Here is an 18,219-nt window from a genome sequence, read left to right as displayed (position 1 = left end):
ACTGTCTGCCTAAACTGGGGCTTCACACTCAATTGCACCACTAACTTTATCTAATGCTCATGTTTTTAATAATTTGTAACTAATCTACATGGATGGAATTGAATGTGGGCATGTGCAAAGAGTGGAACTCGTTTAAAGACTTCTGTTTTTTCAATGTAGCGTGGGCAGTTAATGTAATGCCAATTTTGCAGTCCTACAGTTGGCTTGTGTTTTATGTTTGCGAGAGAAGCTTTTTTCTGGACGGTAAATCTCAAGAGGAAGCAAAAAAAGAAAAAAATAAGCTGGAGCAGAATGTCCCTGAAAACCACGCTTTACTGCACTCACTTTTGTTTGAAGCAGATTCCTGAAACCATGAGGATTAACCTCTGACTTTTTATATATCTGTTTATCTCAGAGGTGTCAGAGTCGACATCAACACGATGAAGCACAAATATGTCTCGTTAAGCATCACAAAAGCTCAGTTTCTTTGTCAGTGAGGAGCTGTCTATGACCAACAAATGGAATTAAAAATAAATAATATATGCAATAATAGTCAGCCGTTGCTGAAGTGAGGAAGTGCATGGATGTCTGCAGACTCTTTAATATTTTACTAGAGCTGTGCTCACAGCAGGGTTCTCCCTAATAGATCAACATGGCGGCTTTTCCCTGAGCCTCTGTGATTTATTCCCTTTGTGATGCTTTTTAATTGAAAAACTATGCATTTGAACACACATTTTACCCCATTGATAAACTCTTTGGTTTTAACTATGAAAATCCATTTGGAGAGGTTGAGCCTCCATGTTTTATTTTAGGCATGTGTTGTGGTGTACATAGTGCATGATTTTAAAGGTAATGTGTGTTTAAGTCAATATGAATTAAATTGTATTGTGCATTCCTGGTCGTATTGTGAATGATTCATTGCTGTTCGCTCGTTGTCATTTTTGAATCAAAATGTGATTTTCCTGAAACAACTTTCCTTTTCTGCTGACATCAGAGGCTGCACTGTTCTGCAAACTTGCTGTCAGTCTGACTCTATTGTCGTACATAAAATACTAATAATTTGCAATTGACAAAATAAAGCCTTTTTTTAAATTAAATATCACATTTAACTCAGAAAAATTAGGCATTTTGACAGCTCTCTTATTCTTGTTTAATATACTACATACCCTTATGGTAATTCAGAAGTATTTTACGTGTTGGTGAATTGGAGGTGAATTTGTATGATCTCATACAAATGATGATGGATGATCATCATTTGGATGATGTCAAAACCCGGAAGACTAATTCCCCAGTGGTTCCCTCAAGATTTCTGTGGATTTTAATAATGGGTTTTCAAATTTATGAGTAACATAAGGTTTGTGGTAAACACAAGTTGAAGATACTTGGACGTTTTGCTCTACAACGTAAATTACACACACTCACACACCAAATGTTCTTATCGAGATACTTATTAGAATCATACATTTGTTATTAATTTTTTTATTAATGTAACAGCTTCAAAATTCATGTTTTTTCTATATGGGTTTGTGTAATTTATGTTGTAGAACAAAACATCCAAATATCATCAACTTCTGTTTACCACAGACCTTATTTTACTTATAAATTGAGAAACCCCACAGGGAAATCTAAAGGGAACCACTGGTGAATTAGTTTTCCGGATTTTGACGTCAGCCCTGCACTGCATTTGATGAAACTGGTGGGACAGAAATAATCTTGTGTCTAATATCAATTGAAATGTAAAAATTATCAAATTATATTTCATAAAGCTATACTCGCCAATCTGTTCAGTCATATGTTAGACGCCCATGTAATTTCTAATGCAATGCTAATTTGGGGATCCAAGTGGAGCTGATTCACTGATTGTTCTTTAAGTTAAAATATTATATAGCTGTAATAAGAGTTGATAAATTATCTCATGTTAACTATAGACTCGCTCTCATTCATCTACCTTTTAAATATAATTTAGGCCTGGCAAAGGGTATCATTTGCACGGAGAAAAAAAAAGAGTCAAATTTACTTAATTTTTCTTTGGCAAGTTTTTGCACTAATATTTTTAAAGAAAATTTCACATTTGAAATTAAGTAAACTCTACTTAACTAAATTAAGTGAAAGTAACAAAGAAAATAAGTAATTTTCACTTGGCTAGTAAAAGGTTGAGTAATATCTGTTGAAATTTCATTTGCAATACACTTCACTCAAACAATATAACATGGAATTAAACCACACTTTTTAAGTATATGCTTTACTTAGAAACATCTAAGTAATTAATACAATAGATATTGTGAGATACCATATGAACATCCAAATGTCACAAAATGGCAAGTTACTAATCCTAACAACAAAAGCAATGATAAAACAGTGTAAATACAGCTGGAAAACAGTGAAAAATCAACCTTATTAATTATTTAAAGCCCAGTGCATGATGGGAACACCAGTATCAGAAAAGTTGAGTAATTTTAATTCATTTTATAACGTTGATATTTACGCTTTTATGTCTACACGCTTGAATTGAGTACTAATATAGAATTTACGGTAACGCTTCATTTTATAGTCCTGTTTCCCATGTACATACTATGTACTTATTATAGTAATTACAATAACTTGGTAATAACTGGGTAATAACTAGGTAACCGTGAATCTACCCCTAAACCTACCCTTAACCCATGTACTTATCTTATATTACCCAGTACTTTCTAAGTACACTGTAAGTACTGTACTGTAAAATGAAGCGTTTCCGAATTTACTTCGTTTTTTTAATTCTTGCCTGAACTAAATTTTTCATGTTAATTACATTGTTTTTTTTCTGTAATATTTACTTCACCACAAAATCTTTTTTATCAGTCTGGTTAATGGATGCGAGGACATTTTGTGACCCCTGTCATGCCATGGAAATCAATAAGACTTAGCTTGTTCCTAATGGTACCACTAATAGAGACCTCTGGCTTCCATAGAGTTATGATGCTAGACGTGATACAGTGTGGAATCCACACCTGCTTATCTGCACTAAATCTCTTTGAAAATTAATATTAACACTAGTTGTTGCAGTTAACACGTGCTATGCTACAAATGGAGTATTGTTATTGCTATTGGAGATCTTGATAACCCTTCACGCAGCATGTTTTATGTGTGTGCGCTGCTGATCTGCAAGGCACGGGAATCGATCAATAACTTTCAATTTGTAATAGTAATGTGTGCATCTCCAAGCTCAAATAGAGGTGGGTGAGACGCACGTCTCCTCTTCAGCTTAATGGACCTCTCGGATTGTATTTATCCCTCCCAATCTGTCTATGCGTGCGTGTGTGTGTGTGTGTGTGTGTGTGTGTGTGTGTGTGTGTGTGTGTGTGTGTGTGTGTGTGTGTGTGTGTGTGTGTGTGTGTGTGTGTGTGTGTGTGTGTGTGTGATAGTATTAAAAGCGTGTTATCGAATGTGTAGCTACCACAAGATTAAAGATGGAGAATATTGTAGATCTTAAAATGCATGTGCACGGAATTCATTTCCATGCTTTCATTGTGAGGTATTAAATTTAACCCTTTGATGCATGACACCTATTAGTCCTCTGTCCTTTTTATTTAAAGAAGTGCATAATATAACAAATATAAATATATAATATTTGTTATTTGTATGTATGTATGTATATATATATATATATATATATATATACTGTATATATATATGAGAATGAATTACTAAATATATATGAGCATACCGGTTACGTTACTTTATTTTAAGGTGATGTAGTTGCATTGTACTTACTCACATAAGTGCTGAATAATATTAATTAACTACATGTTCTTCATTTAGAGTTACGGTTAGGGTTATGGGTTGGTTTAGGGTTAGTTACTTGTAATTATGCATATTTTAGTGTTATTACTATAGTAAGTACTAATGTAGTAACGTGTAACTACGTCACCTTAAAATAAAGTTTTACAAAATTATTAATGTCATTTATTCTCATGACTTAATAAAATTATGACTTAAAAAGGCATCTTAATGTAGAAAAATCCCAGTCAATCATCTAAATTTGGTTCTCCAGATGTCGGAAATGACCTGGACCTTCACTTTAATTAATTGACGAATATGTAAATGAACCCTCATATATCCAGTGAAAACATCAGATTGACTTTTTTATGAATATTGCATACAGCACAGTATAATAATACTGAATTGTGTAAATATTTGTTTTTATGCAGCTCATTGTTTTTTGTGCATTACAGCGCATGATTAAAGGGAGAGAAACTGCACACGGGAGCAGGAAAATAGGTGCATACGTGAACTCAGAAAGCCACGGTTATGTAACACCCAGCTGGCTGTTTCATCTAGGGAGAGCTGGAGAGGGGAATGCTGGGTGGGGTTATGGTGAAACATACATCAACACGCACTGTGCTGCTGTTAACCAGGATGCAAGCTTCTCACCAAAGCTATGGATGATATAAATTATTCAAAATCATTATAAATAATTTTCTCAAATTTTTATTGTTTTATTATAATAATATTTTTTTTAACGATTTTATACATTTAAACAGGTTTGAATAAATACTATGAAAAATATGCATTTAAAAAAAAACAGAATAACAATGAAATAATATTAGTTTTTCCAATTTTGAACCCATTTTACCTCCATAATGTGATGCATTTCGTGAAATGTTCATGTTCGTATTCAACAAGTAAAACTGATGTTTTCCATTGGGAATTGATTGCATTATGAAAAGTGGGTGTTGGAAAGTCGCTACAGAGGACGAACAAGCGATTACATTTTGATGAAGGATTAACAAGCAAAACAATATTTTCCTTTGCAGTAAAGACTGATGAATCCTCATAGTAAAATCAGAAATGTCCCTTAAGAATGTAAATTGCGTTCAATTTGGATTTCATATTGATCTCATTAGCAATGATTTCATCCAAAGCTGCGAATTTAAAGGTGCAGTAAGCGAATTCTGAGAAACGCTGTTGAAAGTGGATTGAACACTCACTATATACATATACACTAATGGTGGGGGAGGTACCTGCATAGCGTGTTTGTGAAATTGGGGGTGGAGCTAACAAAATAGGGGTGTGATCCTTTTGGGAAGAGGCGTTTTCTTTTGGTGATTTCAAATATCAACAGCTTACTACACCTTTAACTTACGCGCAAAATTGGAATATCGCATAAAACATTTGTGAGTAAAGCAACTTTTCCATCCCATGTGTTCAAGAGAACAAAACGTCACTTCCTGCAAAAAATATATGTAATAAAATGGATGTTTTGGCATTCAGGAAAGCCACGTTGGGTCTTTTTTCGTACATCATAAATGACTTGCGTCTCGGAGTGGACAGGTGAAACGCAATATGTTATTAATAGTTTGGCTCAGGCATTTCAGAATGGTCAAATCAACATTTGAGCTGCTGTGCAAGGAAACTGATCCGCTGGTTTGTCCAGTCATCTAATTACATCCACTTTTGAGGCAAAGTCACGTGAGTTTTTTGTTGTGCATTGATGAATTTAGTGGCTCATGAAACCAGTCAGTTAAACAAAACAAAACAAACAGGAATGACTTTGTTTCACAGAGGCAGGCTGTCATTTCCTCCTCTAAGTGAGCAAAGAAAGTCTCCATGCCTATCAAAGACGAGAGACTCTAGATACAATCAGATGTCTACAGCAATAATAAAACGCAATGAGACAACAGAGAGACACGAAACAGATAAATCCTTTTCTCATGTCATCTATGCACTCCCGCTCCGAGAGACAGAGAGTAATCTAAAGCCATCCGTGGCCAGTGGACAGAATAACATTTCCGCAGTATTAAGCAGGATTAAATTGCAGCTCTCATCTGTCATGACGACAACTGATCTCACAAACTGATTCTCTCTGTTATTTTCCCCTCAAACACATCTTAGAGATAAAGTTCAGTGATAATACAGATCATTTACTGACTTGTGGACATTCGGGATGAATGCTCTGGTCTTCTTTCAAGGGCCTTAACCATTACAGACAGATTCTTGTCGTTACAAAGGGATAGTTCAAACAAAATGAACCTGAAACAATCCAAATGAACCAGTCCAATCAAGTCAAACCAGTTTGAGGTTATTCATTCTGTATTCGTCTCTTTTTTCCTTGCAATGAATAGGGACTTAAAAGCACCATAAAAGCACTTCATAAGATTCATACACTATTTAGTAAATCGGCTGTAAATAGGCTTATACATTTAAGATATTTACTGAAGATCCACCATCATTTCCTTGACACTATAGATTAATTTTTGATCAAATTTTTTTTAGTCAGGTGTTTTCAATGAATCAGTTGATCTGCTTTACAAAATCTGAATGATTCTTGCACAAATCCATTTCTTTAGCTCAAAAGCCATTCAAACAGCTAAAGTTATTTAATTCAACATATTTATGCCATCAAGACCTGCTTTTAATTAAAAAAAATATTGTAATTCACAAATATTTGTAATTATTTGTATTTTATATAATTCAAATGTGTATTTAGATATTTTTTAAATGTAATATTTAAACAATTCAGATCATTTAAATTATTTAATCTAACTTAAAAAGTTGTACTTTAGATCATTCAAATGTGAATTTTAGATCATTTAAATAATTGTATTTTAAATGGACTGCTGAAATTATGGCTTTTTTTAAGATTTATGCATTCCATCAAATTGATTTGAATCCTTGTGTATTTTAATTAAATAATGAAACAATCCTTAATCAATTATTCAATTAAAATATGTAAGGATTATTAATTCGATTTGATGGAATTTTATTATTAATAGAAATCTTAAAAAAGGCTTAATCTTTTTTGTATAATGTATAGCCTGCTTTGCATTAGTCTTACCAGAGGTGTTGTTGTTGTTCTGAAAACATAATTTGGTGCAGACATCATCTTGCTGCCCAGCCTCTGACGCAAACGGCTCCTACGAGACTTGCAGGTTTTTGGAGCAATGAAAATGAATGAAAATGAAGTTTGAATCTGTGTTCCTAGAGCTGTGATACATACTTTATAAAAAGCTTTTGAGGCAGATTTCAGGAGCTACACAGGGGCTTCATGGTCAGATCATGATGAATTAACAGCAGGCTGCTGGTGTTTGGAGAGGCTTTAGTTTACCTCTCTCGGTTTAACTCACACGTTTTGAGTCAATCAACGCTTTCAGCGAGAGCTAAATTAGATCATCTTTGCACATGGGTTAGAAATAGCATCTCTGTTAATGAAGGTGTCACTGTCATCATCAGAGCTGTGGTCGCAGTAGCTTTGAAAGATGTGACATTTGTGTTAACCACATGGGATTTTGGCTGTGGTTTTGTTGTCAGCGGGTGTTATCTTTGAACTTTGTCAAGTTTTTCTACTTGTCACATTTATCACCGTCACAGCATACGGTATGTTGTTAAATCATCCAACTAAAATCTTCTGAAAACTGTTGGGGACGTGCTTGAGCTGGTTTATATATACAAATACAAAAGTTAGTTCTGGTTATTGAATCTTTTCCAGCAATGTGATATTCTACTAATATCGCACGGAAACACAATTTTTATCACTCCGCGTTTTTCTGCCAGATCTTTACTGACAGACAGTGAAGATTTCTCACATCAAGCGTCAATATTGTGTCATGGAATGCAGTTTTTTAGGTAAGAATGCTGTTGTTTAAACCTCAAATATAACTGTACTGTATATATCTGGGACCTCAAGCTTAAAAATATCAAAATCAATCTCGCCAGAACATGACGGTTAAGATGGTATGACCCATTTAAACAAACTACAGACTACAGCAACTTCTTCATTACAACATATTACCCCTCACTGCTTATTTTAGGGTGTACTTTGAGAAAAATCAACCCCAACTACTTGTTCATGCCCCAGTTTCAAGTCCAAACCTGCAGAGTTAGAAAGATACAATACCAAAGGGATGGACTGCACATAGCCTAGATACATCTATAATTTTAGGAAAGTCAGCTTTGTGGTTCAAAAAAAGAGAGAAGCAGTGTAACACAAGACAGAGAAACCCAGCCAGTGCTGGTATGTTTCAGGGATTGCATCAGAACAAGACGCTTACTGATCTAAATGAGAGACAAGCATGAATATTATCAGGACAGATTTTAAACCAATATGATTAACCTCATTTAGACCCAGGAAGACCAATCTGTGTATTTGATTATGATTAATTAGATTGTGTTTAATTTGGCTGCGATGAACTGTTTCTGGTGATGCAACAAAAAAGCTGACAATACTGTATAGCTATGCTATGTAACAGTTCTTAGTTGTTTTAACACTATTTTTTTTTTATTTACCTCTGATCCGCATCAACATTGTGTAGCAATGTGATTATTATTTTTCTACAACCTGTCAAAATTTACTGTTGTTTAATCAACTGTGAACATGTTGTTATATTTACATGAGACGTTTAAAAGCAGCTGTTCCACTAGGCTTTGCATTATCGGAAAAAACAATATTTTGTTTGTGTGGAATGTAGAGATTTGCATTGCATCTGTATTGTATGATTCTTGCACAACAAACAAACAAACAAATAGATACATACATATAACAAATGTAACAAATGTAACTTTTACAAAAGGACCTATTGAGACATTACACAGCACATAATGCTGTTCATGGTGGGACACACTGCGTGGATGTTATAATATACATTATAGTAGATAGGTCTGCCTCAGAACATTCTCATTATCTTGGATAGTAGAATAGTGAATAGTCAGGTCCGTGATGATCAAATGTATGATGAATACTGAGATGTAATAGGCTTTAGGTTTAGCTCCTGTCCCCGAAAGCTACACACACACACCGGCCGCAATCCTGCAGTTTTGGTGACATTGTCCTCCATTTTGGAGAAGAGTGTTATATGAGGATCGTTTGAAGAGCCTGTCATTTCTCACGCTGTGCCATGTCTGCGATAATGAGGTATAAAATATGATGAGAAGGAGAGATATCACATCAGCTCTTTCACAGCAGCCTCCCTCTTATTTTGTTTGCTTGTTCTAATCTTCTTTTCAGACTTTTTTGCCATCTTTGCTTTGTTCTGCCATCTTGGAATATTCTATAAAGGGCATTTTATGCATGAAGATGAGGTAGACATGAGCACATTTTCTGTGTATGAGAAATCTGTGAATAATTGAACTGGTTTTGTATGGGTTATTTTTTTTTGCATATATTTATGTAGCATTTTAGGTTCCATTAATATTTTTATATTATATATATATATATATATTTTTTTTTATTTTATTTTTTTTATTATTATTATTTATTATTATTATTATATTATAATGTTTTTTATATTTTTGTTTCAATTAGTTATTTATCACATTTTATGTGTTCCCTTTCATCATTTTAAATTAATTTTAGTATAAATATTCCTCAATTAATATGAGAGCATAAAAACAGCATGCATAATAATCATAAAACAATGAGAAAAATGCTGTTTAAACTGTTTGATGGGGTATTTCATATCAACTACCCGTATATCGACACCCATACTTTTACACTTGTTTGTAATAAAGGTTTGCTGCATTGCCAAATGCACCTGAATTGAACCTAAAAGTAAAAAAAAAAAAAGTTGCCCTTGTCATCCACATTATTTCCAACAATTCATTATAATCCCAAACCACAAACCTCTCTGATCCTTTTCCTATTGGGAGACAATCATCCTACCTCTCAGTAACAGATGACCTGTCATCTTCGAAATATTTGAGAATAGACCTAATTAAATTTCCACGCTTGCCCGTTGGACAGTTTGCGGTCTCCGTGCTCAAGCTGTGAATATCGTTAGCTGAATCCACCAACTAACCAGAATCTTGTTATCCCCATGGATAATGAATGACGGGCTCCACGTGACTGAATCCTACTGAATCTTTCATGGCCAGGCTTCAATGGTTTGATGCATGTGTTGTATATTTGGCTTGACACTGGTGTGGTGCAGTGCACTGGAAGTGTCTTTTACCACGGCTGTCTTCTTGCTGCAGTGTGTTTTCTCTCAGGGAAAGTTCTGAAGGCCCTGCCATAGATAAATTAGCTCTTTTGCTATACACACATCACTCACCTAAGATGACACAGTTGCAATGCTATTTTTGAGTTAGCTCATTCTTTTTTTCTTTTCCTTTTCGACGTATTTAAAAAAAGTCAGTATTTGCAGTTATGTTTTGGGCCACTTGTGGCACAGAAATAACACACTTCACCTTTAAGCCGCCGATATACTCCAAGCGAAATCGAAAAATGAACTGGTGTGGCGTAATTTCGAACAAAATCAGGCTTTACGTTCTTTTCGGGAGTTCAAAACCGCTCGCCAAAGCAAACTTACCGGAAAAGTTCATGCAAACAAGCATTGATTATAAAATTCCTCAAGTATGCTTTCTTTTAACATTTATAATTAGACTGAATAACAAAAGGCATTGCCTAAACTTCTCAAGTCCGCCTGATTGTCATAGAAACTATTGGCATTGTCATAGTAACTATTGCTCACAAGTACAGCCAGAAATGTGCATCTGGTGTCGGTTTGAAAACAGCCAAATTTCTCCTGCAGGCTCGATAGAAAAGGTATCAGATGAACCTGCAATTGATTCTATTTGAGAAAAGCCCATCTGGAAATTCTGACCTTCACTTGTCTTTGTCAAAATAGAATGAGCCACTTTGTCGTAGATGCCGGCAGGCTGAGGAAATGCCAAACTGCACATTTACCTCAGCGCAATCCTCTTCTGAACAATAAACAAATCCTTTGTTATCCACACAGGAGCCAAAAAAACCCAAAGTGAATCAATCTTGAATAAAAAAGCTGTTTAATGAGCTCTAGCAGTTTTGCACAGCGCTGTGCCAGAATCGTCCCTCTCATATAATGCACAGATGGGGAGTAATGTTTAACAAGACATGGGAATTTGGAGGGGAGTGCGCTGCCTCAAATGATTGCAAATTGATTTTGCCCCAACAACAGTTTTCTAATAGGCCTTGTTTGGATCCGTTCCTGAGGGAAATCTCATTCTCTGCATTGGTGATGACCCCAAAGAACATTCAGAGACACTAAATGTGTTTTACTTTTAACCCTTTGCTTTTTTGCCTCCCATCATAATGAATTTGACATTAGTCTTGTCATTTTGTATTAATGTATTAGTGTTAATGTGTTTAGATTTGTCATACCTGTCAAAAATGCACAAAATCAGCAATAATGAAATGAATGCCTACCTGAATGTTAGAGCCACTGTGCAGTGATTAACACCAAGATTTGGCTGGTTAGCATGGTACAGTTAGCAGCTGTTGCTAGATGCCGATGTTGTGAACGATTCTACCCCCAATATGTAGCCATTTGTTATGTCTGTTAAAAAAATAAACCACATTTCACAATGTCTCCTCATAGATAATCAAAATAGTGTTTCCAGTTACACAGTTGTAGCACTGGTCACTAATCTAGCAGGCTAATCAGCTAGCAGCATGCTAAACTTGCAGCCTAATATTGTTGCAGTGATAACACATTTTTGTTGGCTATTCTGAAAGTTAGCATCACCTTACCTCGACAAAAACCCAATAGAATATTTTCCATTGCCTTTTTGATTCTTGCACAAAATATATTCTGTGACCAACAAAAGTTTATGATTCTTGCACATTTTGATCATCATGATAATCTTCACAAATTTACACAAATAATTCTAAATATAATTGCCGTAAGTAAAAAGCTAAACATAGGATATACGGTTGCATGAGTTTAATACCATCACCATTATGTTTCCCACAACTCTTTAATCTTTTTTTTTTTAAAACAACATTTAGCTAAAAGTTCAAGACAGAATAGTTTGCAAGAGAACCAATTATAAACTCAACAAGGCAGTGAAAGCGAACAAATGAGTAGATCAGTTTTCCTGTCCAGAGTGATGACGTTAATGTTCCTGACAAACCTCTGCAGTCGCACTCAGCTACTTTTTAGCAACCGCTTATTAATCAGCTAGCATATGCCTTGCAGGTTAATGAACTAGCACTATGCATTGCAGACTAGTCAGCTAACCGAACAACGAATGTTTAATTTGACCATTTATAGCTTCTGTTTAATAATGTGACATGACATACTATTTAAAATTAGCTAATTGTTGTATTTACACTGCACAACTTGCATCATAAAGCAATTTTTATATGTTATTTTGTTAATCAGGCACAGATTTCATTAAATTACATCAGACTGTTTTGCTAGTGACTGCACTTAAAAGCATAACATTTTCTTTTTACCCTTTGACATCACAGCTCAGGATGGCTACTAGTGAATGTTTTAGGACTATAAATGGGATGCTAATGGCTAGCTCAGTTAGCAGACCCCCTTAGCACACATGCTCCTGACAATGTTTCATATTATTTTTTGCGCTCTCTCTCTCTCTCTTTCTCTCTCTCTCTCTCTCTCTCTCTCTCTCTCTCTCTCTCTCTCTCTCTCTCTCTCTCTCTCTCTCTCTCTCTCTCTCGTATAATTGAAGCCATAAAAATCTCATAAATATAATTAATTTAAACAAATCCGAAGTGATCATTTTCATGTCTTCTTCATCAGCGCTAATTAATCTGGAACAGGCTCATGTGTATGACCTCGTCATTCATTATACAATTATTCAACTGAGCAATTCAAAGGATGATCCCACTTGTACCATCTTGCTCTGACCAAAGATATTTAAATTAGGGTCCTTGTTTAACTGAACTAATAACCCACACAGCTTATTCATGAGTGTCTCAGCTAGCAACATTTCCTGTAATGAGTCCACAGGCATTATGTAGTAACACACTGGACGGATGGCATTAACATATGTATGGTGGAGTACATTCTCTACATTGTAATTCACAGCATGTCTGCCTGCTGGTGATGTGAATATATGGACCTCCAGTGGGAATAAGAAATGCACGGGAGTCTTGCGTAAATCCTTGCTTGAGCCAGAAAGACAGCTAGAATCGTGTCGAGTGAGACCAATCTCATTTGCTGCATTAGCGGAGACCCAAACAGCTGTCAATAAATGAGAAGAGGCCTCTGTGTCTTCTGACAGGCCTGGGTTTCATTAGTAAGCACATTTGGTTAGTGTGAAACAAAGGAATGAACATTTAATATGGCATGCTGTCACATGCTTTACAGTAAAAGGAAAAAGGCTGATTTTGTTCAGTAATGCATGTTTACTATATTGCACTTATACCATCGCCTATATTTACTTTACTCTCCTTCTTGTTACTAGTTGTTACTAGACTGAATATCATCAAATATGGCCTACAATTAAACATCTTACAACATTACAAATAAACTACCAAACTTTCAGTTTGATGTCAGATAGAAATATTGATATTGAGTGTTTAGATATTTAGTAACAATAATCAATTGTATCTATAAGTACAATAAATGCATTAAACTGTATCAGCCCTTTTTCCATTAAGTTTTTCTTGTAATTTTGTCATAAGTTTGTTTGTTTTGTTTATTTATTTATTTATTTATTTATGTATTGCCTCCAATATAGCCTTTGATGCTTATATGCAAAGGAATGAATACATTAATAAATAATGTTTTATACTTTTTTTATACTTTTTTATACATTAATAAAGACTTATTTTAGTACCAATACACCTAAACAAATTTGTAGATGTAATTTATTACTAATTAAAATTTATATATTTATTTAGAAAATAAAATCTTGTCAAAGAGTCGGTTGTAGAATCAGATGTGAAACAATCATCTTTTTGACCACTAGTTGGCAGCAACATGCATCATGTTGAAAAGCTTTGAGTAAGTTTGACTGTTTAACAAAACAGTTGATAAGAAAGCCTCTGTGCTTCTCAAGGCATCATTTCACCGTCACTAGAGTACCCCAGAGTATCACCATTTTCAATCCATTGTGGTGCCTTGCTTCCCACTCATGTTTATCAGTCAAACCACTGATGTCAAATGTACTAGGCTAGGCTGCATTTCCCAAAAGCATCGTAAGCCTAAATCGATTGTAGTAAAATTGCCACCAATGGTCTCAATGAACAACTTACGATGCTTTTGGGAAACGCAGCCCTGGTTAAGAAGCCTGTAACTTATATCATGCATGAGTGTGTATAAAGTTCAATGTGTCCTTCATTTATGCTTGATGTTGAAGCATTTTTCCAAGGTTATGTGTTGTTGATTCAGTGTTTATTTCCATTTGCAGCCTCAGCATGTGGCCCAATGAGAGCTCAGAAAATCAGAGGTGATTAGAAGTTACCAACTGCCATCCTTACAGTCAAACTCAAGAGATTGGAGCCTCGAGGACCTCTCAAGATTTCTTTAGCTGTAAACACACAAGCAGTTCAAACAGACACAGACACAAACCATATCAACTACAGATTATGCCCATATAGGCTCCGACGTGCAGTTTAAGTAAGAACGTATCTGAAACAATGGCGGACCCCTACCACAACAACATTTACCACCAGGGAGACGGAGACAGCTATGGGACATATGGACAGGGAGGACCGGATGGCTACGGTTATCAGACTGACTACCCTCCCCAAGAGGAAGACGCCGCCAGTGACGCCACCGAGGGACACGATGAAGATGATCAAATGTATGAAGGGGAGTACCAGGGCATCCCGCATCCAGATGAGGCCAAGACTGCCAGGAGGGCGGCGAGAGCGAAAGCGAGGACAACGGCGGACGCCGTGTCAGAACAGGAGGAGCTGGCTGAACAATACGAGGACATCATGGAGGACTGTGGACACGGGAGATTCCAGTGGACCCTGTTCGTGGTGTTGGGTCTGGCGCTAATGGCGGACAGCGTGGAGTGCTTTGTAGTGGCCTTGGTGTTACCCAGTGCGGAGAAAGACATGTGTTTGTCCCATTCTGAGAAGGGAATGCTGGGTAAGTCACCATTTTAGAGTTCAGAATAGAATGCTATAATACTACTTTCAGTATTTATGCACACACATGAATGATCCACTAAATTAGCCAAAATCGGCAGTGTACTGCACTATCTACTGGTTTCCCATAATGCATTGCACACATTTCCTCTGCTAACAACATCAGGCTGCTAACTTTGGTTTTATATAGTATTCTATATAGAACATACTTAGCCTATATATATATATATATATATATATATATATATATATATATATATATATATGTTCTATATAGTAATCTGGACATGCTACATTCGTCATGTTGTCGTTATCTTGTGACCTACCAGAGTCAGATGCGTCACTTCACTGTCACAAATCCGCTCCTGTGGCCTCATGGGATGGTAATGTGCCCATTGTATGCTCACTTCAAAATCTCGACTACTGTATTTTGTTATACTGTCAATTCTGCTCACATACTGTTTTTCACAGACAGTAAAGTATACTATATTGGATGCAGCCATAAACAAAATGCTAAATAACAGTATTTAGCAGAAATGTTAACCGGACACCATCAGCTGAAGTAAACATGCAGTGAGGTTGTGGGACAAAATGTAGTGTAATACTATTTGAAACCATTAGCACTGCATAAGGTGCACTGTTTCACATACTATTTTTAAACATAGCAGGTGGTAGGCTATAAAGCTAGCATCCCATTGTTAGCCCATCTCAGTTACAATTTATGTCAACTGACAATTAAAATGATCATAAATTACATGAACTTGAGATGATAAAAGAATGATTTTTTGTTTTATGGATGGGTGTGCAGATATCCTTTTTCCTAAACAATTTTTAAAATTAATTTTAGCTGATTATGGAGTCCTGGACGCTTTTCCATATGCACATGCTGCTGAAAATTTTTAGTTTAATTAATCCTAGTGGTTTTGTGAATTTAAGCAGACCTGAGTGAATGCACATACAGTTATTTTAGCCAACTGCTACTTAAGGAGACCATCGATTAAGAATGTTCTCAAATTAGCTAATGGAGCACTCGACGTTTAAGATTCATGCAACTGGGTTTCGCACTCGGCCTTACATCAATCCGTTCTTGCTAAGTAAAGCAGTTGGGGGAACTGACTCGTGACTCCCAACGGTAAGACTATGATGGGTTAGTTTTCGGCCAAACTAAAGCCTCAGAGAAACAATTAAGCAAGACCAAGCACGCATAGAAAGTTAACTTAGAAAGTTATCTTTTTTTGTACCTCAAAAATATTGTCCCTATAACTGAAACCAAAGCTTCTTGGTATAACTTGGAAAAAATAGTTTATTATTTTATTTTATTTATTTTTATTTAGTTGCTATTTTATTTTCAAAAGATAAAATCACACATATTAATTTAGTGTTTTACATTGTTTTATTTTATTTTATTTTGACCTAAACTTAAAATTCATCTGTAATATAGGCCCTGAATAAAATACTATGAAAAATAAAGGGAGAGTTTGAGAAGCAAGATCGATATATATAGTTTCTGAACAGCATTTTGATCTCACTTCAGAGATATGCCTGATTATCCAGAGATATTTTTATTGATCTACTTTCCTTAATTCAATAGTTACAACAGGAAGACAGATTTAAAGACTTTGGCTTACCTTGTAATAATGAAGGCAATGCAAATCTGTCTATCAGATTGAATTTTTCAAGGCACCAGAGGTGAGAGTGCAAAACCTCCCCCCTGTTTGGTTAAGTGATATTGATGTGTGTGCAGAAGGAGTGTGTAAGAGAGAGTAAAGACTGTGAGCTTCAGGGAGCCAGAATGAGTGAGCACTTTTCATCCTGCATGCCCGTCGGTGGAGAACAACTGAATCAGCAGTAGCCCGACAGATCGATAGCTTCTCTTCTGACCTTGCTCTGATACATAATCCTGTGCTAACCTCCCCCTGCAATCTCCATCGAGTTATATTCATCACTCGCTTTTTTCATATACTTAACAGTGTTGGTTCTAATCTGCCATCTTTACAGAGACATTGAAGCTTTTTGCAGGTTTAGAACTGAACATGAAGTCTTGTAGATGGATCTGCCACTTCAATTTACAGGTTTTCATAGTTGTTTTCATTTTTTGGCCTAGCACTGTGGCAGATTTCATGACTCTGCAGAGTTTACATTGATTTTAGTGGTGTGCAGAAATATGCAGGTGGTGGGTAATGCTAGCCTGGGAAAACCCAGACGAACTTCTGGCAAATTTAGATTTGCTCTGCAAGTTAGTCTGGCGTAGAGCCCATTCAAGCTCATTTCCAATCTTTCCAAATCAAGGCACCAATCACAAACGTTGAGGCGGGCTTTACAATATGACGATCGATCTGATTGGTTTTAGGTCTATCCAATTGCGCCCGGAGGCATTTGAACGACGTCCGTTTCCAAATCGAGGCCCCGATCACAAACATTGAGGCGGGCTTTACAAGATGCCGATCGATCTGATTGGTTTTAAGGTCTATCCAATTGCACCCAGAGGCAGTTGAGCGACGTCCGTTGGTGACGCCAGGCTTTACAAGATGCCGATCAATCTGATTGGTTTTAAGGTCTATCCAATTGCACCCAGAGGCAGTTGAGCGACGTCCGTTGGTGACGCCAGGCTTTACAAGATGCCGATCAATCTGATTGGTTTTAAGGTCTATCCAATTGCACCCAGAGGCAGTTGAGCGACGTCCGTTGGTGACGCCCCTTTGGAAATGAGCTTTGAGCTGTCAATGAACCTTCCCCAGACCCTAACTCAGTTACGACTGAAAAGGGTCTGGTTTTAACCAGGCTAGGGTAATGCTAGTCAACTAATCGTTTTAAAAATGCGGTCACATTTAGTCCTTCCATTGTTTGGCGAATTTTCACTGGTGAAATCTAGTAATTTTGATATGAATCAACTAAATCTGAAATTTCATGTTAGGGCAAAAGATTTCCCTCACGGATTTTGCATCGGGTTCATTTAGTCATGTGGATTCGTCACGCTGACCAACAGAAAGCTGCTTGGTCTGAAAGTGACTTCTGTGTGAGCTCTGCTTTATGCATCGCTACACCTATTATATAGAATATCATCTTGATAGACAAAGTAATAAACAATGGACCATCTGTGCCAGCAAAATTTCACAGAAAATTTGAATGCTTATGTGTCTGCACTTTAATGCCTGAATAATTGGGCTGGTTTGACAAGGAGCAGCTGAAGCACAACATGATAATTAAACACCAGCTAAAAATATAATTACTCAAAATATTTTTTATTTTTTTACAAATATAAGACTAGTCGGCCTTACTAATCAAGTAAAATCTGTACCTATCTCATCTGTAACCTTATTTGCAATGAAACACTGTAATACAAAGTTCTAGCTAAGCTAAAGCAATTCCTTATTTTAAATTGAAATAGTTTCCTGGACCCTCCTTTATCTTTTATTGGTTTTATTGGTTTTATTGGA

The 18,219-nt window shown here is 36.0% G+C and overlaps 1 protein-coding gene across 1 annotated transcript in view; it reads left to right on the top strand.

Moving 5' to 3' along the window:
- The window catches only part of sv2bb (synaptic vesicle glycoprotein 2Bb), a 29,535-nt gene that overhangs the window by 2,808 nt on the left and 8,508 nt on the right, over positions 1-18,219 (top strand). The window contains exon 2 of the mRNA XM_077210428.1: positions 14,095-14,783. Coding sequence (XP_077066543.1) covers positions 14,324-14,783 — 460 coding nt within the window. The 5' untranslated portion in view covers positions 14,095-14,323. The remainder of the gene's footprint in view (positions 1-14,094; positions 14,784-18,219) is intronic.

The sequence above is a fragment of the Siphateles boraxobius genome, unplaced genomic scaffold (genome assembly GCF_051911475.1).
Source record: "Siphateles boraxobius isolate OS27281-9 unplaced genomic scaffold, OSU_SipBor_1 65, whole genome shotgun sequence".
Lineage (NCBI taxonomy): Eukaryota > Metazoa > Chordata > Actinopteri > Cypriniformes > Leuciscidae > Siphateles > Siphateles boraxobius.
Note: the sequence above shows the minus strand (reverse complement) of the source record. Positions and strands in the feature narration are given on the sequence as shown.